The sequence below is a fragment of the Talaromyces atroroseus genome (assembly GCF_001907595.1).
Source record: "Talaromyces atroroseus strain IBT 11181 chromosome Unknown scaffold_1, whole genome shotgun sequence".
Taxonomy (NCBI): Eukaryota; Fungi; Ascomycota; class Eurotiomycetes; order Eurotiales; family Trichocomaceae; genus Talaromyces; species Talaromyces atroroseus.
This window is the reverse complement of record NW_017971433.1, coordinates 2226733-2250536: the sequence shown is the minus strand read 5'-3', so window position 1 is coordinate 2250536 and position 23804 is coordinate 2226733. Positions and strand designations below refer to the sequence as shown.

Sequence of the window (23804 nt, the reverse complement as noted above, 5' to 3'; positions counted from 1 at the left end):
CCGTTTTGTATAAGAAACACCACAAGTTTATAACAAAATGTCGCATCCACAAACCCACCGAGCCCTAATCCTCGACCAAATCGGCCAGCCCCTGCGAGTGGACAACGCCTATCCAACCCCCCAACCCACGCCCGGCAGCGCAATCGTCAGAATCCTCGCGGCCGCAACGCTCTCGTACTCCCGCGAAATCTACAACGGCAATCGCAAATACAACCTGTCTACACCGTGCGTGCCGGGAAACGGCGCAATCGGACGCGTCGTTGCCCTCGGCGCAGACGCCACAACGCTGCAGGAAGGCGACTTGGTGCTCATCGACATATTTGTGCGTGGACGCGACAATCACCGCGCCTGTGCGCTTTCGGGTGTTCATGATGGGCATTCCGGGCCCGCGAAACGCATGATGCATGGGGAATGGCGCGATGGGACGTATGCGGAATATGCAAAGTTGCCGTTGGAGAATTGCTTTGTGCTGGATGAGAGGCGGCTGTTGGGTTCGCCGTCTACGGATTCTATTTATGCTGCTGCAACTGCTCAGGGAGAGATAGGGCTTGGGTATACGGTTGAAGACTTGCTGCACGCTGCGTCATACCTTGTCCCGTTTGGGGGACTGAGGGATGTCGGACTGGGAGTCTCGGAGACGGTGCTCGTCAGTCCAGCAACGGGGATGTTTGGCAGTGCCGCCGTGCATGTCGCGCTGGCGATGGGGGCGAATGTGATTGCCATGGGACGCAATACGGATGCCTTAGAGAAGCTCAAGGCGGATGTTGTGGCGGGTGGGCAAGGGCATCACATCCACACCGTGGCCATCACGAACAATATTGAACAGGAGATGAGCGCGATTGCCCAAATCGGCCTGCCTGTTGATGTCTACTTTGACATTTCGCCGCCCGCAGCTGCTGGGGCAACGTACACTAAGAGCGGGATTCTGTCGTTGAGGCAGGGCGGCCGCGTGTCCCTCATGGGCGGGATGGGGAGCGATGTCAGCATCCCAATCAATGCGGTTGTGCAACGGAGCCTGGCGCTGAAGGGCAAGTGGATGTATGAGCGCGAGGATGTCGTGAGGTTGATTCACATGGTGGAGAGTGGCAGGTTGAGGCTGGGGAAGAAGGGGATTATCGGACGGTTTGGGCTGGAGCAGTGGAAGCAGGCATTTGACGCAGCTGCTGAGCAGAGCGGTCCTGGGCAGATGGCTGTGATTGTTCCATGATGTTCTTTTTTCCTTCTCTCTTCTTTTTTTCTTCTTCTTCCACGGTTCCCACAGTAACTATAATCAACAAGAAGATAAGCAATGCGCTATTAATCGGCGAGTTCCGAGGTTTTCTGTGGGGCGCGGACGAAGGATCCAGACGGATTCAGGCAGGTCGCATCCAGCGCGGCGCTATTATCAGTCTGCGTTAATTTAATGATAAAGACATCTCGCTGCTTTGATACGCATAGACTGGTTGTACCCACTTGGCTTTCCTTGCTTCGCGATAAGAGACAGCAAAAGCAAAGCGCGTTACGGCATATCAATTGGTTTGTAGAACTATATAACGATGTATATCCCGCGTCCGATGCTCTCGTGCATGCTGTGACTGCTTCCTCCCTGCATAGAGCCATAGACAAACCGTCGTAAATCAAGCTGGAATGGTCTGGTCGCGTGCTGTCCGCCAGCTTCTGGCTTGTCTGGCCGTCCTGCCCGCCATTGCAGGCGCGGCTCCGGTCGAGGAACGATGCGAGTGCGAGAAAATGGCCCCCAAGGTGTTCATCATCTCGATGGTAGGTCTCAATGCCTGAAAAGATAGATAGCGATCCTCCCTAATATGCATACAGTTCGCACCCGAAGGTGAAGCGTGGTGGGGAATCCCTGAATTCAACCTCCTCGCACACAACATCACCGTGCCCGGCCTGTCTCCCTTGTTCCCGCATGTGCACTGCACCGAGGACCATGAGGTCTGTCAATTGATCACCGGCGAGTCCGAGATCAATGCCGCCACGACCATGACCTCGCTCGCCTTCTCCGACAAGTTCGATCTGACCAACACCTACTTCTTCATTGGCGGCATTGCAGGCATCAACCCCGAAGTCGCCACCACGGGCTCTGTCGCATTCGCGCGGTTTGCCGTACAGGTCGCGTTGCAGTACGAGATCGATGCGCGCGAAATGCCGAGCAATTGGTCGACTGGCTACTTCGCGCAGGGCACGTACGCGCCCGGCGAGTATCCCGAGAGCATTTACGGCACGGAGGTGTTCGAAGTAAACGATAACCTGCGGTCTCTGGCAGTGGCATTTGCGCAACAGGCTGAATTGGCGGATTCCGCCCAGGCGCAGACCTACCGCGCCAATTATCTGAAGGGATACGGTGCCTCCGTTTACCAGGCGGCTGCTGCTGCGCCCTCGGTCGTCGAATGCGATGTAGCCACCTCCGATGTCTACTACAGTGGTGATTTGCTCGGCCAGGCCTTTGACAACACCACCAAGCTCTTCACCAACGGCACGGGCACGTACTGCACCACCGCGCAGGAAGACAATGCTTCCCTCGAGGCCCTGCTCAGAGCCGCTCTGCACAAGCGTGTCGACTTTTCCCGCATCATCGTGATGCGCACTGCTTCCGACTTCGATCGGCCGTATCCCGGCGAGTCGGCTGCTTATCACTTGCTCTACGCCGACCAGGACGGCTTTGAAATCGCCGTCGAGAACATCTACCGCGCGGGCGTCAAGGTCGTGCAGGGGATCCTGGGCCAGTGGGAACAGACGTTCGCATTGGGCGTCAGGCCCGATAACTATATCGGAGACATCTTTGGCACGCTGGGAGGAAACCCGAACTTTGGGCCTGGCCGTGGTATGGCGCTGGATGAGGCGGGCGCTCTGATGACGAAGCGGTCACAGACGGCCATGAAGCGGCGGCCGATCGGGAAGGTGCTGAGGAAGTAGTTGTAACAACATTACATAAACATATATAAATAGAAACGTGCATTCCTCAGTATAAATCCCTCCATATCTATACATATATACCTAATGTATATACTATACAGTGCCCAAAACCCCGATTATCATTAGTCGTCATGCTGTGAGTAGTCCATATACATCCATATATATAAATAAATATATATATATATAATAATAATAACAATAACACACGCTGCAATTATGATTGTATATCTATCGAAAGCTCGGGTACATTGAAGGTGACATAGTCATCGGCAAAGTAGGCTTCGGAGCCAAAACTGAAGTATCCTAGGTAATCGGTTCCGGACGGATAATAGTCCGCGGTGTTGTTCATCGTAAGCTCCGTGATGAGCTTCAAGAGATCGCCGGTAAATCTCGATGTCGTCTCCGCCGTAAGCCATGTGAACACGTTCTGGTCATTACCGTTCTTGCCGTAGTATAGGTCGCTATTTGCGCTGTTAGCCCATAATCTGCGTTTCAAGAATAGAGGAGAGCAGGCACATACAACTCAGTTCCATTCAAATTATAGGTATCAATCACACCGAGCGTGGTGTTACCAATGGTATATGTCGAGTCGCCAAAACGGCCAAACCACACCATGATTTCGTACTCAGCCCCAGAGCTATTTGAGGACTTTGTGGCATTTGCGTCCAAGAACATATCGATGGCAACGTTCGCATTGAGCGAGACGCCGTCCAGCGCCGAGGTGTCCATTGAGGTTGACGTCGTGTTGCCGACGGTGTAAGTCCAGAGCAAGTCAAAATCGATGGCCGATAGGTCGGACAGTGCAACTGGCAGACCATCGTCAACCATGATATTAGGAAAGGCCCACACGGGCTGTGTTTCGGGTCCTTGGGCGTATTTCCATGTCGCCGACCACGCGGGTGCGGAGGTATTTGTGGGATATGTCTCGTTATTGAATGTGGTAACCTTTGTATTTTTCATGTCAACAATCTACTTCAGAACTGATAATAAAAACTGGACTCAACTCACATTCAAGCATAAGCCAGATACGCCATCCTCGACACCCCATTGATTAGGGTTGACTGCAACAAGAGTGAGTCGGGTAAACTTCAGTCGGGCGCAGCTGGATACTCACGAGTATAATTCTCTCCTTTCGATGGCGGCGAGACACCATATGAAAGCTGGCAATACTGGGAGTTCACGATGCCATTGTCGGAGACACTGCCGCTGCTACCGCCGCCGCCACCAGTGCTATCTCCACCTCCGCTACCACCACTTGATCCTCCAGAGCCGGGGGTGCTCGTAGGGGTGAATAGTGGCGGCTCTCCGGATGCCTGTCGTTGGGCATCAATTCCAAATAGAACTCCCAACGTGGTGCCGACGGGAATGGCGACAAGGCCCGCGTTGACGATCCAGCGGAAGGCCATGACGGGCGAGTGACAGGAAGGAAAAGAACGAGTTGGCCGACTCTTTTCTGCGAGATTGTAACCGACGGTGTTGTTGACGGAAAGAAGAATTGATGGAATGAACGAATGGAAAATTGAACGAGCGAAACAAACAAGTGGCAGTGCTGCAGGTGTGCTACGATTATTACTCCGTATGGAGCACTGCAGGCAGAGAAAAGTACGGCGTGGTTGTTCGTAGGTGTAGTGAATATCACGGGACCTGCTTATCATACCTGGATCTAATCAGTACTATTCTTAGGTAGTCCGCCCCCCTGACTATCCACCAGTGAGCCACAGCCAAGCCAAAGAAAAAAGAAGAGGCGAAAAAAAAAATAATTTAAAAGAAAATTAAAAATCTAAGACACAACAGGCCCACGGCCAATACGAACTATGGAGTACATACGGAAGTACAGTAACGTAAGGGCGATTCATGTTGCTGTTGCAATCAAATTTTCCAGTGACCCACTCCAATGTTTCGTTCCTGAATCGCGCAGCGCCAAGTTTACCGCTAAGGGTCAGCAAATGGCCATGGACCAATCAGTGGAATGGTAAATAACCCAAAGAATACTGGCGCCGAGAATTGCGGCCATATCTCTGCAATCGCGGTATTGGTAATACGGACGTACTCATCCGGTCCAGAACTGAAAGCGCACCGGTGAAAAGGGGGCGAAAAGGAGAGGCCCCACCGCTGATATCGGTCGTTCCTGAATCCTGGCAAGTAAAACCACTGTTTCCGTTTCCGTTTACTGCGTCCTTCTATTTCATGCACGCATATCACATCCTGCAAAAGCCAAGGAGGATTTGCAGGAAAGTCTGCGCAGCCAGCGATTGGTAGTACTGTGATGTTGGGGATGGAGTGGCAGGATCAGAAATGCAACTAAATGGAACGGCCCTCTGTAGTTGATGGATAATAAATACGCACATTAACTATGGTTAACTATGTGTTGGAATTGAAGTACAGCAATCTATAGTCATGGTACTAGTGCAGGTTACTCTGTGCGGCCGCCGTATTGATCATAATAGTCGTTCTTGGAGTCTTTAGCCGTCGATCGAGAGGAAACGTTTGTGCGACATCGACGTCGCTAGTACCGATGGAGCCGGGCCAAGCATGGCCGCAGCCAATTGAGGCTGCAAGCGGAAGCTTAGTGGCAGTGACTTAATGGGTCTAGCCTCGAAAAGGAAAGTTTACAGGGACCGGCGGACCCGCACCGAATAATACAGGCGCTTGTATTTTTACCTGGTGGCAGCCGCGTGTGATTGGGCCGCTGCACCAGAGAGAGTGCGGTATCGTCTGTTCCTGTCCGTGTGTGGCGCATGGGGCAACACATAGCCAACCAGCGGGCGCACTGCAGCCCACTTGTCTTGGCGCTCTGAGGGGTATCATGTAACTACGATTATATTAAGCATCTTACGATCTTATGCACTATGAGTATGGAGCAGCCGTCGTTACCCTAATACGCGTCAGTGCGGCAGTCAGCACTGTATCTAGTGTCAAATTACGTACGGCCCATACAGGCCATACGGATTATCTAATGCTGCAGCAAATGGCCTTGCGCTCCAGAGATAACCCAACCACGGCGCCAATTGTCCACCTTCCCCCCCCCGAAAGTTCCTTCCTCTCCGGTACTCTGGTTTCACCTGTTTCCCTGCTGCTTTTTTCTGCTTGCGTGTTGACACCCATGCGTTAATCTATTACTCTTTCTTTCGCTCACTTCTAACCAAATCTCACGCTCGTTCATCATTGTTGTCTCCATCATCATTATTTGTTTGCTCGATCGAGAAAGGACGACTAACCTCCTTTACCACCCTTATCACTCCTCTTTATCCGATGCTCAATTAGTCGCTACCACCACCTACTATTCACTCGCTAAACGCAGCAAGCCAGGGAATCATTCTTTTTCCTTCCACGCTACGGCGGACAAGGAAGAAGAGATCACGCACTGTCCTCTTCGTCCAAGATGAGTGCCTACTACCATAACAGCCCGTACGGGAACAATCCCCAGTATGCCAACAACGGCCATTATCCAAATGGCAACAACAACAGCAACAGCAACAGCACCAACGGCAACGTCTATGGCGGTAATGGAAACTATGGATATGGCGAAGAAATGGTCGAGTTCGACGTCCTTGATCATGACCATGGATACGGCAACGACCATCAGTACTTGAACAATATAAATATGAACGATAATAATGGCTATGACCCCAACGAGCGATCCCAGGTGCGATCTCCGCCGAAACCCATCAGACCAGGCCTCAGTCCAACCGAAGACATGGGGTCACCAGGCTGGCCGCTAGCTGCCACTCGACGGGGTCACGACCGTCAACATGTCGACTCCTTCGCAAGCGTGTCCAGTACCCCGGCCGGTTCTCGGTCAGGCACTCCAGCATTCGTATGTGCAACCATCCATTCTTGTCCCTCTCCCCTCCCCTCTTTCTCTCCTACTCATCTTGCATCCAATTCGTGAATAACATGTGGGGGAGTAATAACTGACAGGCGCGGTATTTTCCGGCCCCCGTACAGTATCAAAACAACCAGAGCTTTCAAAGTCACCAAAGTCTGACAGCTCTTGTGGACCAACCGCCCTCGCCGCTTTATGCAAAGGACTGGGTTCAACAAGGCTCGATCGCGCGTATCCACGACCGAGATGATGCTGATATCTGGAAGGGATGGCGCCGAGTAGTATTCCGCTTCGTTCCGTTTCTCACTTTTGCCAACACTGCCCTCTACTTGTTTTATCTCGGTTTGCGTATTGCTTGTGTGATTCTCGCTCAGAGAGCAGAGCATGCTACCTTTGCAGGAGCGTGGATTTTCATCGCCCTTGAGGTTTCTACGGCTATTCCCTCGTTGATGCACAACTGCTGGACAATGTGGTCGGTGAAGGAGAGGCATCGGCCGAAACTGAGATTGACGGGAGATGACTGTCCGACTGTGGATGTGTTCATCACTTGCTGTGGAGAAGAAGATGATGTGGTTATTGACACCGTCCACGCCGCTTGTGACCAAGATTATCCTATGGATAAATTTCGGGTTATTGTGCTCGATGATGCCAAGTCGTCGAGTCTGGAAGCCTCGACTCGCCAGTTGGCCTTGACCTATCCGAACCTGCACTATATGGCACGGACCAAGATTCCAGGAGTTCCACACCACTTCAAAGCCGGTAATCTCAACTACGGTCTCGAACAAACCCGACTCATGCCGGGTGGTGCCGGCCAGTTCATGGCTGCATTGGATGCTGACATGGTTAGTTCTTCTACCTGTTCTTATGGTTTCTTTCGCTCGTATAGATGCTTACTATGTTAGATTCCTGAGCAACAATGGCTCCGCGCTGTCCTCCCTCACCTGCTAAACGACCCTAAGATGGCCCTTGCATGTCCGCCCCAGCTTTTCTACAATACTCCACCATCCGATCCCTTGGCACAAAGCTTGGACTTTTTCGTGCATGTCATTGAACCAGTCAAGGACGCCCTTGGCGTGGCTTGGTGCACTGGATCTGGATACGTTGTTCGACGCGAGGCTCTTGATGACATTGGCAATTTCCCCCTAGGTTCGCTTGCCGAGGATGTCGCAACTTCTACTCTTATGCTTGGCAAAGGTTGGAAAACTGCTTACGTGCACGAGCCACTTCAATTCGGCACGGTGCCCGAAGACTTTGGTGGACACCTCAAGCAGCGTACCCGTTGGGCCATTGGAACTGTGGATACGGCTTTTAAGCTCAAGTTTTGTTTGTACGGTGACGCCGTTAAGCAGATGACCGGCGCGCAACGATTCTCAGGATTTCTGTATGCCACCCTCAGTCTGTACACTATCCTCCTCACTGCTTCGCTGTTTGCGATCCCCGTCATCCTGATGTGGGGCCGCCCTCTTGTCGCCTATGCCAACGACGAGCAATTGCGATGGCTCATCTGGGCCTGCTTTGCTGCTACCATGGCCAACCGTCTGTGCGAATTTGCGCTTTTCATCCCCGCTGGATACCACACCGGTCAACGAGGCTCGCGGTATCAGCTGTGGATGTCGCCGTACATTGCGCTGTGCATTGTCCGTTCATTTTTCTTGCCTTCTTGGCTCGGTGGTCAGACCCAAGCCTTCAAGCCGACGGGTTCTCTCGGCTCGGCGCTTGAAGAGCGTGACCCAAAGAGGCGGAAGAACTTGATACGCCGGTTATGGACGATACTGGTGAATTACATGGCTTCTTTCCATCTTGCCTTTGTCTATGTGACGATCGTCGGAGTATGCTTAACGTCTTATCGCTGCTTCTACACACAAGACCCCGCCAATTTCCGAAACATCTTCCTCTGCCTGATTACGCACGCCTTCTGGCCACCATTGACGTTCCTCTTTATTTGCACATCTCTCTGGACGCCGGTGTCGTACGCGATCGATCCACCATCGATGCCCGATCGCGAGGAGTTATTGCAGCGTGACCCTAAGACGGGTGTTGCACACCCGACGCCGTCAAGCAAGAAGATTGCGTTTGGCGGACAGGCTGCATGGTTTGAACTGGAGTATACTGTGGCCACGGCTTTTACCATTTTTGTTTTTGTTTACTCGTTCTTTTACCTGTAGATGTACGATACAATTTTTTTTTCTCTCTCTCTCCTTGTCATTTTCCTCATACATACGTGTTTCACTCTCTCCCACTTTTCATCTCTTTGTTTCCTATCGTTCTCACGAATATTTGAAAGACTTATGTTTGGGATTTGTCAGGGCATATTCTCGATTTCATTTTATTTGATTCACCTGACTCGACTGACAGTTTCCACATGACAAGACACGTCCTCGGTCAGCCAGCCTTGTTTATTATTTTTGTATTGCAGCGGAAAAAGAAGGGTTGTTAATGTACGACATTTGTTCTATGCTCCTCGACTTCTTGCCGCTTTCTGTTCTTATAACTTTTTTTTACATGGTACTTATCATTGCGCAAGGCGAGAAACATGGAACGGACCAATTGATTTTTTTTTTCCTTTCTACTTTCCTACCCGGAAATCATTCATTCGTCATTCATGCGTCATTCAATTCGCTCCCTCTCACTGGGGCATATGCTCAAACGGATGAGCCAACTTTTCCTGCACGAAAGGCAGTTTACTGACGGTCCAGATCTCGGTGTCCTGTATGCATAGTCAAAAACAGCCCTCAAAAGGTATATGAATAAATGGGGGTGTGCGTGCGTGTGTACATACCGGCTTCAGCGTCTTCTTAAGCTCGCTGTCCAAAGTGCCCGCCTTGATGGCAATGATTTCCGGGGCAGCGTCTGGGTCGTGCGCAATGGGCGAGCCGCACTGGGGACAGAAGATGCGGTGCACGGCGTTGCCAGAGGAGCCCTTGCCAGCCCAGCTCTTGGTTTCGCCGGTGATGGTGAGTTTGGCTTTGGGGACGACGGCAACGAGGGCTGTTAACAAGTCAATTAGACCTCGGGACGTACGTAGTTAGGGAGAGGGGGAGTACAGTAAGACGATCCGCTCTGGCGCTGGCAGTCGTCACAGTGGTCGTAGGCGGTGATCAGAGGCTTGTCGACGTCGATGCTGTACGTCACAGCGTTGCAGAGACAGTGTCCGGTGAGAACCATGTTGGAGTAACTATCTTGTTGATTGGATAGAAAAGAAAGGTAAGCTCGCAAGGTGCTCAGAATCGGGGAGCGGGGGGAACCTTGAGGGAATTCTCGAGGAGAGGAAGAGGTATAAGTACTGCTCTCTTCCCCCACCTCCACGGGACCCGGACAATCAATCGATCAATCCATCCATGCACGACGTCACGGCTGCTTATCGCTATTCGTCAACCTGCTGCAGAATGATTTGGAATTGTGCTACATGACTAAGAACGAACTACTGCTATTCTAGTAGTAGTAGGAGTGGAAATAGGTCATGTTATTCGTTTGCGCCTTGAAAGTGCAGCTGTCCTGCGATTGGGGCAAATCTGTCACGTGATTAGGGCTATGAAAGCCTGAAAGGAATCAAGTCAGAAGAGGAAGTAAAATAAATACTAATTAAACAGGTCACTGTGAGGGACATACTTGAGTTCCAAGAGCAGTCACAATTCGATGCCGTACCAGATACAGTCCAAGAAGAGTCCACGTCCACACGGTAGCTATCAGTGCTATTGCCTGCTCACTCACCGCTATACATTAACTATAATTTGAGTGTAGACAGTCTCATTCAGATTGAATATTTCCAGGGCTGTTCGTGCCTATAAAGTGTTGGATATATCCCCGGTGGCCGAACATAAGATTCATACCAGTTTTCCCGGTAGCTGTTCTCCAGACACTCGCAGTAGAGAGACTTGAGATGGTGAATATCGGCATACATCCAACCAACAAGGGGACTCCGGCATCCGTCGATCTCCTCAAAAGGAGTGGGGGGAACGTCTCTTTCGTACTCCTCTCCGTTCTCCTCCAGATATTCCTTGTCAAATATCCTGTGGCTCTCCCCATCCGTCCAATCCTCGTTCTGCTGCCCACGGTATTTTTCCGGTGACCAGTCCCGCTCAATAACCACCACCTTCCCATTTCCCTTCCACCCGCCATGCGGTTGCTGCTGCGCCTGCCAAAAAGACACTAAACACTCCTCATCAACCATGAGACAGAATTCGTACTGCGGTGCCTTCAACTCTCGCATTTTCACTGCACCCACGCCATCTCGCTGATCTGTTGTATCTCTCACCCACGCTGAAAACCGCTCCCGGATCTGAGTTTTCGACAGTCCATTCAGGGACAGTGGATGCTCAATCACGGGGCAGGAAAAATATGGACTCAAGGCCTCTCTCCGGCCGATATTTTCAAGGCTTTCATTGGCCGAGCGATAGATTTCGCTCAAATATGCGGTAAATAAATCATTGTTTGCATAGGTAGTTCGAAAAATGGGAAATCCCCATCTATTGTGGGAAGTTTCTTGCAGAAGAAGAGCGAGTCCGGATAGGGGGGTGCGTGATGAGAGATCATGTTCATTGAAATTGGGGGGGGGGATGGTGGCACTGGCATCTTCAGAAACCGTCTGCTTGGAGCGAAGTGAAAAAGACGCGCCTGGTTCAAAGAAAGATGCCGTGGAAGTTGCATTGGGATATGCATTCAGAGAAACATATGATTGGGAATGAGAGAAACAGAGATAGGGCGATATCTGCTGCTTAACTCCTGCATTAGCGCCGAATTAGGGCATGCAGATGCAGGTGACAGGTCACGTTTGCGCGGCCTGAGGCACTGCGGCCAGGCCAGGGCAGGCAGCAACTTACTCGGACAACAACAACATCAACCTCAACAAATCCTCCCTTTGAAACAGAGTATTCGCTCAAGCCGAGTCAGATTTTATTCGCATTGACCATGGGCACCAGATCGCCTGTCTCGCACGAGGCCGCGCCTGCATATGAGGACTTGTTCGACGGACATGCCAGGCCGTCGAACACGGTTTCGGGGGTACGTCTATATACATATATGTCATTTACTTCATTTACTCTCATTTTCGTTTAATCCTAAGGTAAAATTCAAATTAACCTGAATAGTACGCACCCATCGCCCAAGCCGAGCAAACCAACGACATGGAACAAAACCCTCACCGCCATCACCACCACGATGCCCATCCTCCGGCAAGCCTGGCGGTCGTCGACACTGAACACATACACTGCGAAGCATGCGACCGACTGCTTGAGCGCAAGCAGAAACGGAACAATGAGCGCCACTGCTGTACTATGGTGGCGCTGACGTTTATCACATCGTTTTTGTGTCTAATGATTTTGGGTATTGTGGTTGTGAATGGGGGGAAATAGTGATGATTATTCTTCATGTCGATACCGCGTTATATATTATATCAACAAGTCAAGAAAGTAGAATGTCGCCCCCCTCCTTTCCGGTCCGCGCTGCCTCTAATCTCTCCGCGGTGGTCTTGTAGATGCGCGGTATACCCGTTTCCTCGAATTTCTTCTCTGCGAGAATCATCTCGGCCAGGCCCTTGGTCGTCAGAAATATCACTGGCATGCCGTGTCCCGTGAACCCGGCACTGATATACTGTCCGGGTCTGGAGGGGACCTGACCAACGTGAGGCGCCGAGTCGGACGAGTAGCCCATTACTTGTTCATTGTAAGTCAAGTAACCTCAAAAAGGACACAGAGATAGGAGGGAAACATACTGCCAGTCCACAACTCCTTCACATGCGCACCACTATCCTCCCATCCTCGGAAATATTTCTGCATATACCCCTCAAAATAGCCCTTAGTGGACTCGATAAGCGTGCTATCGTCGCTATTCCTATACCACTCGGTATTATCCTCGGGCTTCCGAGACGGATTGGCATGGATCTGGTGCGCGCCTCCGACCACAATGCTACCATCCGGTCGAACAATCATATAGTCCACCCCGGTGCTTTCATGCGGACAGACGACATACGTATAGCTCAAATGCGGCGGCGGCTTTTGAGCGTCGGGCACGTCGATATGCGACACAATGCCGCGCGCGGGGATGATGGCGGGTGCATATTCTGGGAGGATGCCGGAGGTATACGCGTTGGTTGTGTAGACTACTTGTTTTGCTTTGATAGTGCCGCGCGGCGTGGTTATGGTGTGTGATGTCGCAGAGCTGCTGCTGACAGACGTCACGGGCGTCGTGGTCTGGACGTTGATCTTGTCACCGCCGTATTCGAGCACCTTGCGCAGCAGGCCGAGGATGAATTTGTAGGGCCAGAGAGAGCCGGAGGTGAATGAAAAGGCGGTTTTGGCGCCTTTCACCCCGGAGATCTGCCCATATCTTCATCAGTTTAGTTGAGCAAGCAAAGATAGAAAAAGTCGCTCACAGCCTCGGCATCCTTGTCCGGAGCATGGAAGATATCATCCACAAACGTGCATCCTTGGTCGCGTAACTTGTCAATGGCGTCTTTCACTCGCTTACCGCGTTCGGCGTGCAAGTAGACGTTCATATTGCGAGTGATGACCAGGTCACAGTCCTCAATCTGCTCTTTCTTGAGCACGGCTTGAATGGCCTTTACATGCGACAGCTCGAACTCTGCGACCTCGGTCGCTAGTTCTAAGCCATGCCGTTGTATGTACAGCGGGATTTCGCCGTAGACATCTGGCCGGAGATGGCCGCCTGTCTGCTTTGTTATTCTCACATGTCTAGCATCATGTTGTACTATGCCTAGTAGTTATGTTTCGAAGGGAGGGGCATACCATTGCGTCCCGTTGCGCCGGAACAAACGGTCCTCGCCTCGAGGATGGTGATAGATGGCGGCGGCGATGATTTGGCAGCCTCAGAGGTAAGAAGATGATAGGCAAGACTCACTCCAGCATAGCCAGCGCCAATAATGACAATGTCGGATTCCTGGGGAAGCTCTGGCGTGGAGCGGATTTGGTCCAGAGGCGACCGGTCTGTGAGCCAGAAGGGGAGCGTGGGGTTTTCCACAGGGATGGGAGTCTTGGATGCCATGTTCTTATACCGTGGGCAGTTGTTTGATAATTCCTGTATGATTGACCGGAGCAATGGTTGGATATAGGTAGACTGCTAGTTTCCTACTAACTTAGTGCGAGTAGATAAGCTATGACTCAACACTGCTGAGGCACTCCGAGGGTTGATGGCAGTCCGAACTCCGCGAGAGGATAATTAGCCTGTCAGCCAATTCGGAGATGTCAAGAAGAAGCCCTAATTAATCCAAAGGATGCCTGTCAAGGGTAGACGTCTGCAATATATTGGCTGAAAGTTGTTGCCTGCACAAGGACTGAAGACGATAAATACCCCGCCTAAACCCCGTCTCACTCCAATTCTCGCCCACGAGTAAGCACAATTGAGCCCAAGATGGTGACAAGACGCATCCCAAGTCCCCTGAACAAGGATTTCGAACAGCTGGTGCAGGCAACGCTGGAAAAATGGCATGTTCCGGGCATGTCGGTCTCGGTCGTGGAAGGCGACTACACCTGGGCAGAGGTATCTATCCTCTCATCTTCACACCGAATGGATCTCTATATTGACAGAACTTTTTCTTTTCTTGATCTTTTCTAACAGGCATGCAGGGCTATGGCATCGCGTCAATGCCATCAACCCCCGTAACGCCATCCACGCTGTTTTACGCTGGCAGCACCACCAAGGCCTTCACAGGCGCAATGATGGGCATGCTCGTCGAAGACAACGACACTTATCCGCAAGTCCAATGGGACACACCAGTCAGCCAGCTGATCCGAGACGATTTCGTGCTAAGCGATGAGTACGCAACCCAGCACATCACCATCGAAGACATCCTGTCGCACCGGTCGGGCCTACCGCCCCACGACCAGGCCTATGGCCATCATCTCAGTCGCGGCGTAGCCGTGCGAGAAATAGTCCGCCAGATCCGCCATCTGCCTCTGACAGCGCAGCCGCGCACACGATTCCAGTATTGCAACCTCATGTTCGTCGTGGCTTCGCACGTCATTGAGACGTTGACGGGAAAATGGCTGGGCGATTCGCTTGCTCAGCGCATTTGGACCCCACTAGACATGAATGCCACGTTCTTTAGTTTGGAGGATGCTCAGCATGCCAAAGAACACCTAGCGCATGGATATGCTTACTCCCCGGGGCATGGCGGCAGTGACGAGAACGGCTATCGCGAAGTCGGGTGGATGAGCGTCGATGAAGTCTCCGGTGCTGGATCTGTGATCACTAACGTACTGGACTATGCCAAATGGGCACGCTCGCTAATGCGCAAGACACCGCCGCTGTCAAAGCAAGTGCACAAAGCGATATGGGAACCGCGAACTTTGATTCCAGGCTCGGAGGAGGAGGAGAAGAAACAGCCCTACACTGGGCCCATGGCTTACGCGCTCGGATGGTCTACTGGAGTCTACCAGGGATATCAGTTTTATGAGCATACAGGCGGCATGAACGCCTTTGGGGCGGAGCTGATCTTGTTTCCTGATCTGCAGTACAGTGTGGCTCTGTTGGCGAATACGGCGTCGACGTCGAATTTCGCCGCTAAAAAGATTGCCTTTCATCTAATTGATGAGAAGCTTGGTGTGCCAGTGGAGCAGAGGTTTGATTGGGATCGATAGTAAGTCGTTTCTTACACACACATGTATATATATATATATATATATATATATACAGATATCCCCAAGCTAACAGATATCATAGCTATACAACCCACCTGGAGAAACTGAAAGAAAAAGCGGAAAATTCAGTCCAATACCTCTATCCATCCCTTCCTTCCCCTACGCTCCCCGCCACACTGCCGCTATCTGCATATGCCGGCACTTATTATCACCCTGGCTACCAAACAGTCACGGTCTACCTCGATGAATCCAACGTGCTACGTGCAGACCGGTCCTTTATCACTTTCCCGCAGTACCTTAGCTTCGAGCATGTGAGCGGGGAATACTTCCTGGTCCGATCCGTTCATGATTGGGACTACGGCACGCTGTTCCCGACTGTTTATGCGGCCGAGTTCAGGCTTGGAGCGGATGGACGCGCGAGTGAGCTGGGGATTGGCTGGGAGGAGGAGATGAAGGGGGAGAAGCTTTGGTTTAAGCGTGTAGACTGAGCTATGCATACTACATACTGACTTCATACCGCATACAGTGTGTACATCGGATAAGGCTAGGCTGGAGGGACGGGCCGCGCCGACCCAAGCAGTCCGACCGCACGTTATAGAGCAGACAAGGACGAAAATAAAAAAAAAAAAAAAAAAAAAACTAAATTGAATAATAGTCGAATACGCAGTAAATAATAGCCAAATAATTGACAAAAGAAAGGGAGAAAATTTCGCGACCTTGCATGAGCCAGTCGGGTTGTGCCACATCGGTGGCTGGGAGAGCGTAACTGGCGACAACAAAGACGGCGCCAGCCTCCCGCCTCAACCCAACCTCCCCTCGACCTGCCCAAGCGCTGCACCTTTTTAATCGCAATGCGCTCCGATATGGAGACGGCGTTTCTTGCCATGGCTGACACATTCTTAGTGTTGCTGCTGAGCCTTTCACGCCCGTCATGAACCCTTCTGAGCTGGCCCGGCTGAAGACTGTCAATTGTAAGTATTGTTTTTGTCTATTGTATGCACAATAGAAGGACTATGTCATTGATAAGCAGCTTATAGCAAGTAAACCCCAGCTCACGCATTCCAACTCGAAACAATCCGTTGCAGCCTCGGACGATTATTTCTCTCTGCATTCCGATCAGTCCTCCACAAAGAGCTCCAACAGCAAGGTGACCGTGGTGCGGTATACCACGCCGCAATCACACTTGCCCTCACATTCTTCATCGGCTCAACATTCTTCGGCAAACCTAGCCAAACCTCAGTCACAGTCACGATCGGCAGAAGACATGAAGAAGGCTCGCCCCGCTTCTTCAGCTGCAGCTGCAGCTGCAACTGCAACTACTCCGGCCCATGCTCGACGACATACCGAATCATACAATCGACCAGCAACTTCAAATTCCGTTCGATTTGGAGCCACGCAAGTCAGTGAAATCAGCCCTGCACGACACATACAGGATCCAAGACAGCATATTAGTGGAACGACTCCCGGTGTCGATGATAGTCCTTACCTGCGCTTTGCCATTGACCAACTGACTCGCGATGAGGAAGTCGCTGGTGTTGGGCGGCATGGTTCCGTAGTCAGCGCTGACTATTCGGTTGAGAGAATTGTTCCCGATGAGAACCTGGGGTACTACTATCGCAGCGGACCGACCACGGTTGAGATTGGAAAACCAGCCAGTCGCCAGGGGTCGTCTAATTCCGCAGGCACAGAGAAACAAGGAGCAAAGGCTGTCTTTGTAGCTGTGGAGCCAGGTGTCAACGATGCTCGCCATCCACCACTGGACTTTGTCCCTGTAGTCCTGCGGCCTTGGGCTTTGGCTATTTACATCTTTTTGGTCCTGTGGATGATTGCCGGCGTGGTCTTTTCAAACGTGTGGTCTCAGCGACATGATGGTATCTGGGACTGGGACGGTGTTGGTACTTCACGATACTTTGTCGCACAATTTCTGCCTCAATTACTCGCAGGATTGATTGTCCTCTGGAATTTGGTCTTGCAGGCGGCTATCTACCGCGTAATGCCGTTTTGTATCATGGCATCTGAACGACAAAAAGCTGGAGCGCTGCAAAACCTCCCTATCTTGGCGCGCAACCATCTGCTCCCAGACTTTGCTCATTTTCGATATGGCGAGCCTCTTGTCGCAGTGGGATTGCTTGCAATGTGGCTGACCGACTTCTTCACTATGCCATTGATCAGCTGTCTTTTCCAGGCAAAATACTATACGATCAATGACCAAGGTACCTGGCGGTGGACTACATCGCAAGTTGTGGGCTGGGTTGTCGTTGGCCTTTATGCCCTGTTGGTAATTGCACTGGGCTTGGTGATGGCTCGTTTTGTCAGGAGCTGGACTGGTCTGCTGTGGGACCCGATCAGCCACGCAGACCTCATTCCACTGATCCAGCGATCGAACATTCTCCGAGATTTTGAAGGTTCCGAAACCAGCGTATCCGTTCGTGATATGCTTCCCCTCCGGACCCTGCGTCTTGGCTACTGGCGACTGATGGACAAGGAGGATATCTTTTATGGCATTGGTGAGGAGTACGCCTCCGGAGACATGCCGGCACCTGCTTCACCAACAAGAAATGAGAAACGACCTGTTACACGTTCTGACCCAGTTTTTGAAGACTTGGAACAGCAGAGCTTTCTCAGAAACGAGTCCTTTGAGCGCACATTGCATTCCCCCTTTATTCGATTTCGATGGACGACGTGGTTCTTGCGGGATTTTGCCATAATAGCCTGGATTATAATCGTGCTGGGTTTATTCATCGCTTTCGTCGTAGTCAGCTTCGTTCACGAGGCCATTTCCCAGGGATTCTTGCCCTTGGTCCCGACACTGGCATCAGCAAATGGGTTCTCGGCATCGAACTTCCTATTCAGCTTCATCCCTGGACTGATTGGAAACTTCCTATTTCTCGCCTGGCAACCAATTGATGTCTACATGAGAGCACTGCAGCCTTTCGCAGCCATGTCCAGTCCCGAAGGCGCCATAGCAGAGAGAAGCTTGCTTCTATCGTACCCGGCCTGTCTTCCATTCGAGGTGACATTTCTTGCTTTCGTCGCCAAGCACTACAAAGTTGCGTACATCTCGCTGATGAGCTTGCTTTTTCTCGCAATCCCGATTCTGAGCGGGGGTGTCTTTATTGCCCTCTGGTACCCTGTTCAGAGCGAGGTGCGCATTGCCGCTGATCTGCCTGCGTTCTATGTCCTGGTAGCGTTTTGCGGTCTGTACGCACTTTCGTACTTGGTTATCTGGCCTCGCCGCCACCGTTATCTGCCCCACGATGTATCCACGCTGGCAGACCTGATCAGTTTCCTCTACCAGAGCCCGCTTTTGTATGACCAGGTGCTGCGAGAGCCACGCACGAAGACAGACCTTGTCACACGATTGGTTGTCACGCCGCCGACTGAACGCACACAGCCGCTGTATGGCTTTGGCATTTACAAGGGGCTTGACTGGAAGGATCATCTAGGTGTTGATCGTTTCACGCGTGCTGGCAGGGCGGATATGCTGGTAACGACTGCGGGATTGAAGTCTTGACGAGATGTGTATTATATCATGATTGATGGGTGATGTGGCGTTTTAGAATTTCCTATGTCTGATTTCACGGTTTCATGCTAATGTTTTGATGATTGTTCTGAGCATGGAGTCCTGAGCGAGCATTTAGAGCGGGCTGTGTGTTTTTCTTGATGAATATGAATGTGATGATGAAGCAGATAGAGCGAGAGATAGATATTTGGTTAGGTAGCTAATGGACTAATGCATTAATGGCAGTCGCGTTGTTGGAAGGCACATGACTTTCCCCTCTCGGCAAGAGACAAACCTCGTACTGCAACTTAGACACAGCATGGATTCTTCAGCTGAGTATCATCCATCCATGCCTGGTGTTAGTCCCCAAAACAATGCCTCTGCTAGGCCCATCTATACCCTCGACTCAGCAAGCGATCTGCTGCTCTCTTTTGAGGATGGAAGAGTCCCTTTGCGAGTGATCAAGTCGACACATCCCCTGACCTCAATCATTATCGACGCTCTCTGAGTCGACATTTGTAAGTGCATCGCATGGTTAGACTCACGAAGAAAATAAACTTACGAGCTGATAGGGCACAGTCCACGTCGCCTGTCTCGTCTACCTCAGCTGCTTCATGTCAATCTTCTCAATTGGTAGATTCAGTTCCAGAGGACATGCTCAACGACACGAAGATAACAGTCGTAGTCAACTTTGACGCATCAAGCTCGATGCTTCAAGACGTTGAGGTGTGCATATTGTCAGTTTATTCACCTCCTATGTCTTATCTATACGTACTAATTGCTTCGCGTTATATAGTTGGTACGCCGTGTTCGAATTCCTGCGTCTCGAAGTACTCCTCTCAAAACACGACGTCGCTTTTGGTCTGATTGTGTATGCATGGATGGCGCTTTGGGTTGCATCTCGTTGCCTAGAAAAATGTCGAGCCTGTAGCTAAGCCTGTAGTTGATTTCCTCAATCTCGTGTGAAGTGGATTGCATAAACCTTCCCATTCAGGCTTAGTGCAGCCAACTTCCTGGGGTAGAACCAAAAGTGGAGTTGGTCAAATTCCATTCCAGCTTCAATTCTGTCGTCGAAGAAAGCTGGACTGGACACAAACACAACATGTCATGGCTGCTCAGAAGATGGCTAAATCCCTCAACAGAGGAAAACTCCCAGCCAGTACCAACAACAACTACAGCAGCAGCAGCGACCGCATCAGTAGGCGACAGCCAAACACCGACTCTACAACAACAGCAACAGACACAAAATAAGCCTCCACGCCTCATCCCCAACAACCTCAAACTCCTCCTCGGCGGCCTCGTCTTCTTCTCCCTCTCCTCCCTCGTCACCCGCCGCACCCTGATCCGCAAACACCTTGCCGGCGTACCATCCTTCTACACATCCAGCGTGTACCACAAGCCGCACGTGAACGGCGCCCTCGACGCCTTTGAAGCACTCAACCTCGCCACCATAAACACATTCGCAGCCGCCATGATCCTTGCCGGCGGCACCCTGTGCGTCCTCGACATCGACTCTGTGGATGCTGCGCGCGCTCGGCTGCGAAAACGGCTCGGTTATTCTTCATCGCTGGAAGGCGGTGGTGGTGCGGGAGTGCCGCCGACAAAGGAGGAAGAAGAACAATTTGAGCGCGATATGGAGGCTTGGTTGGAGAATGTGTTGGGTAAGAAGGATTTGAAGGAGGTTAGGAGGAGGGTCGAGGCGGCAAAGGCGGCGAGAGAGGAGCAGGAAAAATAGTTTTTTTTTTTTTTTTTTTTTTTTCTCCCCTCCGTTGCTTCTTCTTGTGCATGGGATATAGGTGTATTTGGCTGGGAATGTTTGATATGAATCGCCACTCTGGATCTGGATCGGGATGAATATATTTCAAGGGTTGCTACTACATGCATACATACATATATACATACATACATGTATAAAATAAGTGCATTGCTACTGTACTGTACATTTACTTGAAGTTCTTATAAAACTAGGACATCCGCTCGTATCTCTCTCTAGCCAACTCCTTTGTCTTCTGCAAAAACTCGTCATACCGACCTCGCGTGTTTCGGGCTGCTTCTTCAGATGCGTCGCCGAGCTTGCCGCCTTGCGCCCCGAGTCCAACACCCTGTGCATATACATCGGTGGCGATAGGGGCTGAAATACCCGTTCCCTGCGCACCCAGCCCAGACCCTGCAGACCAGCCCATTTTGCTCAGCAGAGCTGCGCCTTTAGACTGGGCAGGAATGGTCGTGGGCTCGTCTTCCTTGACGGCAACAGCAGCAGCAGGCTTGGCTTTGTTCTGGGTTTGTCGAGAACTCCCAAATGCGTGGCGGCGTTCTTTGGCGCGATCCCGATATTCGGCGGTGGGTGGGTCGTTGCGATGTTTTTCGAGCTTTGCCAATGCCCTTGTTATGAACGCTTCATTGTTGAGATTATCACGGTGTAATTGACTGAGCCGTTCGTGTCGGTTGACTTCTGCCGCTGACTTGAATTGGCGCATGCACAGGTAGCAGCAGTTGCGATTGGGGTCGGCGTATGATCGACTCGGAGGTGCTGCCGGTGACGTAGTACTAGGAGGCCGTCCTTCAGACGCCTTGTTCGATTCTTCATTGTCGTGGTCGTCCTTCCGTTGGATGCCATGCAATTCTGCATGTCGATCAGACCAGAACTGGAGATGCGAAGGCATTGCTGTCTTCTTCACACCCGCCGAGCCGGAAGCCTCTGCTTTTCTCTTTTTGGCTTTATCACCGTCTTTCGTAGCTTTTGAGTCCGCCTTGGGCTTTTTGTCCAGCTCTTCCTTTGACACTAGCAGTTCCGTGACATAGCCTTCTTCGTCCCAATATGCGAGTTTCATTGCGGGGTTATTCAGCGGACTGAAAGTGAATCTTGCTGTGCTGGGGGTGGGATTGATCACAGGCACGAATACACCAGCGTGGATATAGCTGGCTAGGACTGTCTTCGAAGCGATTGTAAACTTTTCAAAGGCGTTCAACTTCGTCAGAGCGGCTTGTGCATCCTAAGTAATGATTCACGATAAGTAACTGTTACAATGGTAGCTTTGAATAGAAATATACCTCGACAGTAGCAAATTCGGCGAACCCGAACTTCCAGCTTTCATTCGTCCGACGATCACGAACAAGCAGAACTCGCCGTAAAGACCCTTCCCTAGCACCTAGATTCGAGTTCCCAGTGGTAGAGACAACTTTTGACTTTTTAGGGCCATTTTCTGCGTGCTGAGAATCATCGGCGCTAGGCTTGTATAGTTTTGTGACTCCCTTGGAAAACACCTCTTCAGTAGCAGAACCATCCAATCCTCGGAATAGTAAGAACTGGGAGGGAGTGTTATCCGGAGCCACGTCGTTGTCTCCGATGTTGACGACACGAGCCGGCATTTCCTCAGGCGCCATTTCCGCTTCTGTGACTCCAGTTAGCACGCACCTGTACCTGCAAAGAAAGACTGCGTACTCACCAGCACGGTCTGCCTGACAGCGAAAGCATTTTTGGCGGGTTGAGAAATTGTCAAATGAGCACTTTATATTACACATCAGTATGCCGTTGATTTTTCAGGTAGCGCAGTAAAAAAGAAAAAAGAAAAAAAAAAAAAAAGGGCCAACCGACATTTCTACAAGTCCACTCGCCCTCCGGCCTTGCACGACGGTCGTCCCTTTCTCGAGTGTATGCGATGCGAACTTTGGCAGCGCGATCGTCGTTTCCATGCTTTCGTCCGTAGAGGTAGAGAATAGGTGCGTTTTGATCCATGAAATCTCTCGAGTCATTCAAAGTATGAAAGCGGAGAAAACCTATTTGGCGCGATAACTCTGTGGACGTCAAGAGTCAGCAAACACCTTTTCGTCCCTCTTGCGGAATATAGGAACGCACTCACTTGTCTGTCTATCACGGATGACTCGGACGTCTTCCAATCCTCGAACATGATAATAGTCTAATAATTCATTCGAGATCTGTCCACTCATCAACCGGGGTGCAACGGGGGGCACGCCCAGCGATTTGCACATCTCAGCTTCTTGTCTCCACAAAACAAAATATGGATTTCTCAGAGATGCTTAGCGGTTGAAGCAAAACTGGGGGGGAAATAAAAAGAGGGAAAAAGAGTGTTGTCGAACGTCTTCTTCAATCATGTCCACCGGCAATCCTTCCATGATAACTTCTCGGCTTTCCTGGCCAGGACGATGGCGATCACGGTCGCGGTCTCGACCATGACCTCGACCATGGCTGCGGCTGCGACTGCGACTGTCGTAATCTGGGGAACGATAGCCCTCGCGGTCGCGATCTCTATAGCCCGCTTGACGGCCGCCGCGGTGTGGTGGCGGAGGTGACCGGCCTCTGTAGTCTCGATCTTCAGGGAAGTCGTGTCTTCTATGGTGACCGGCTGGTCCTCGAGGAGTGTCCCGAGCATGGTCTTTTGTGTGATAAAACCCATCAATTCATTAGCCAGAAGCTCGAATATTGCAAAAATTTGTTTCTTCTCTTCTTCATCATCCAAATGCTTTTTTTGCGCTCAAACAACACGACTGGTTATACCATGCAGGGAGGAGCGTGTACCGCCGTAGTGTCCGCGCTCGACGGAGCGAGACCTTGAATATCGATCGTCATACATGCGGTCGTCGTAAGCAGAGGAGCGATAGGGCCCCGGGGGGAACCTGTTGTCGTGTGCCATTTTGTGTTGCTATGTATGCAATGCTATGCGAGACACGAAAGCGACAGAAGGAGCGGAGTTGGAAGTTGAAGGCGCAACTGACAGTGCGGCCTGAGGCAGAAAGGCAGCGAAGCTAGTCCAGGATAGGCTTTTCCGATAAACACTCACTCAGCCGGAGGAAATAAAGCGTTGATACAATCCATTTAGTATAGTATTTATGAATTTACTAGGAGTCACTACATGCAATGCAATTAGTATTATCGTATGATGTATGATATAGATAGCTTTCGTGTTGTGCTGCAGAAACCGAGCATCTCGTAGAATATCTTGTGTCCCGC

At 51.1% G+C, this 23804-nt stretch overlaps 8 protein-coding genes across 8 annotated transcripts, besides 1 other annotated feature; 4 read left to right on the top strand and 4 right to left on the bottom strand.

Annotated features, from left to right (window-relative positions):
• Nucleotides 1-37: 37 nt before the first annotated feature.
• UA08_01865 (hypothetical protein) lies at nt 38-1207 on the top strand (the record flags this gene model as incomplete). The annotated part of the gene is made up of 1 exon (XM_020261576.1): nt 38-1207. The coding sequence occupies one exon, from the start codon at nt 38-40 to the stop codon at nt 1205-1207; it is 1170 nt and encodes a 389-aa protein (XP_020123402.1).
• Nucleotides 1208-1626: 419 nt separating this feature from the next.
• On the top strand, nt 1627-2913 carry UA08_01864 (hypothetical protein; the record flags this gene model as incomplete). The annotated part of the gene is made up of 2 exons (XM_020261575.1): nt 1627-1758; nt 1813-2913. 2 exons carry the CDS (start codon nt 1627-1629, stop codon nt 2911-2913), a joined length of 1233 nt encoding a protein of 410 aa, XP_020123401.1.
• Nucleotides 2914-3127: 214 nt separating this feature from the next.
• Nucleotides 3128-4319, bottom strand: UA08_01863 (hypothetical protein; the record flags this gene model as incomplete). Its single annotated transcript, XM_020261574.1, has 4 exons — nt 3128-3374; nt 3434-3858; nt 3922-3974; nt 4028-4319. 4 exons carry the CDS (start codon nt 4317-4319, stop codon nt 3128-3130), a joined length of 1017 nt encoding a protein of 338 aa, XP_020123408.1.
• Nucleotides 4320-6295: 1976 nt separating this feature from the next.
• UA08_01862 (hypothetical protein) lies at nt 6296-8904 on the top strand (the record flags this gene model as incomplete). The annotated part of the gene is made up of 3 exons (XM_020261573.1): nt 6296-6730; nt 6835-7581; nt 7642-8904. The coding sequence occupies 3 exons, from the start codon at nt 6296-6298 to the stop codon at nt 8902-8904; spliced, it is 2445 nt and encodes an 814-aa protein (XP_020123407.1).
• Nucleotides 8905-9365: 461 nt separating this feature from the next.
• UA08_01861 (hypothetical protein) lies at nt 9366-9904 on the bottom strand (the record flags this gene model as incomplete). The annotated part of the gene is made up of 3 exons (XM_020261572.1): nt 9366-9446; nt 9519-9727; nt 9784-9904. 3 exons carry the CDS (start codon nt 9902-9904, stop codon nt 9366-9368), a joined length of 411 nt encoding a protein of 136 aa, XP_020123406.1.
• A 586-nt stretch (nt 9905-10490) lies between these two features.
• UA08_01860 (hypothetical protein) lies at nt 10491-13738 on the bottom strand (the record flags this gene model as incomplete). The annotated part of the gene is made up of 8 exons (XM_020261571.1): nt 10491-11450; nt 11560-11595; nt 11647-11746; nt 11834-12005; nt 12226-12390; nt 12450-13053; nt 13110-13444; nt 13483-13738. 8 exons carry the CDS (start codon nt 13736-13738, stop codon nt 10491-10493), a joined length of 2628 nt encoding a protein of 875 aa, XP_020123405.1.
• Nucleotides 13739-14104: 366 nt separating this feature from the next.
• On the top strand, nt 14105-20570 carry UA08_01859 (hypothetical protein; the record flags this gene model as incomplete). Its single annotated transcript, XM_020261570.1, has 9 exons — nt 14105-14233; nt 14320-15332; nt 15416-15802; nt 16237-16304; nt 16371-18820; nt 19280-19353; nt 19408-19572; nt 19632-19706; nt 19892-20570. 9 exons carry the CDS (start codon nt 14105-14107, stop codon nt 20568-20570), a joined length of 5040 nt encoding a protein of 1679 aa, XP_020122900.1.
• A 140-nt stretch (nt 20571-20710) lies between these two features.
• Nucleotides 20711-20748: a repeat region (Identified by RepeatMasker using a combination of RepBase library and repeat library created with RepeatScout).
• A 51-nt stretch (nt 20749-20799) lies between these two features.
• Nucleotides 20800-23487, bottom strand: UA08_01858 (hypothetical protein; the record flags this gene model as incomplete). The annotated part of the gene is made up of 7 exons (XM_020261568.1): nt 20800-21828; nt 21887-22227; nt 22282-22342; nt 22431-22630; nt 22696-22838; nt 22976-23300; nt 23352-23487. The coding sequence occupies 7 exons, from the start codon at nt 23485-23487 to the stop codon at nt 20800-20802; spliced, it is 2235 nt and encodes a 744-aa protein (XP_020122901.1).
• Nucleotides 23488-23804: the final 317 nt, after the last annotated feature.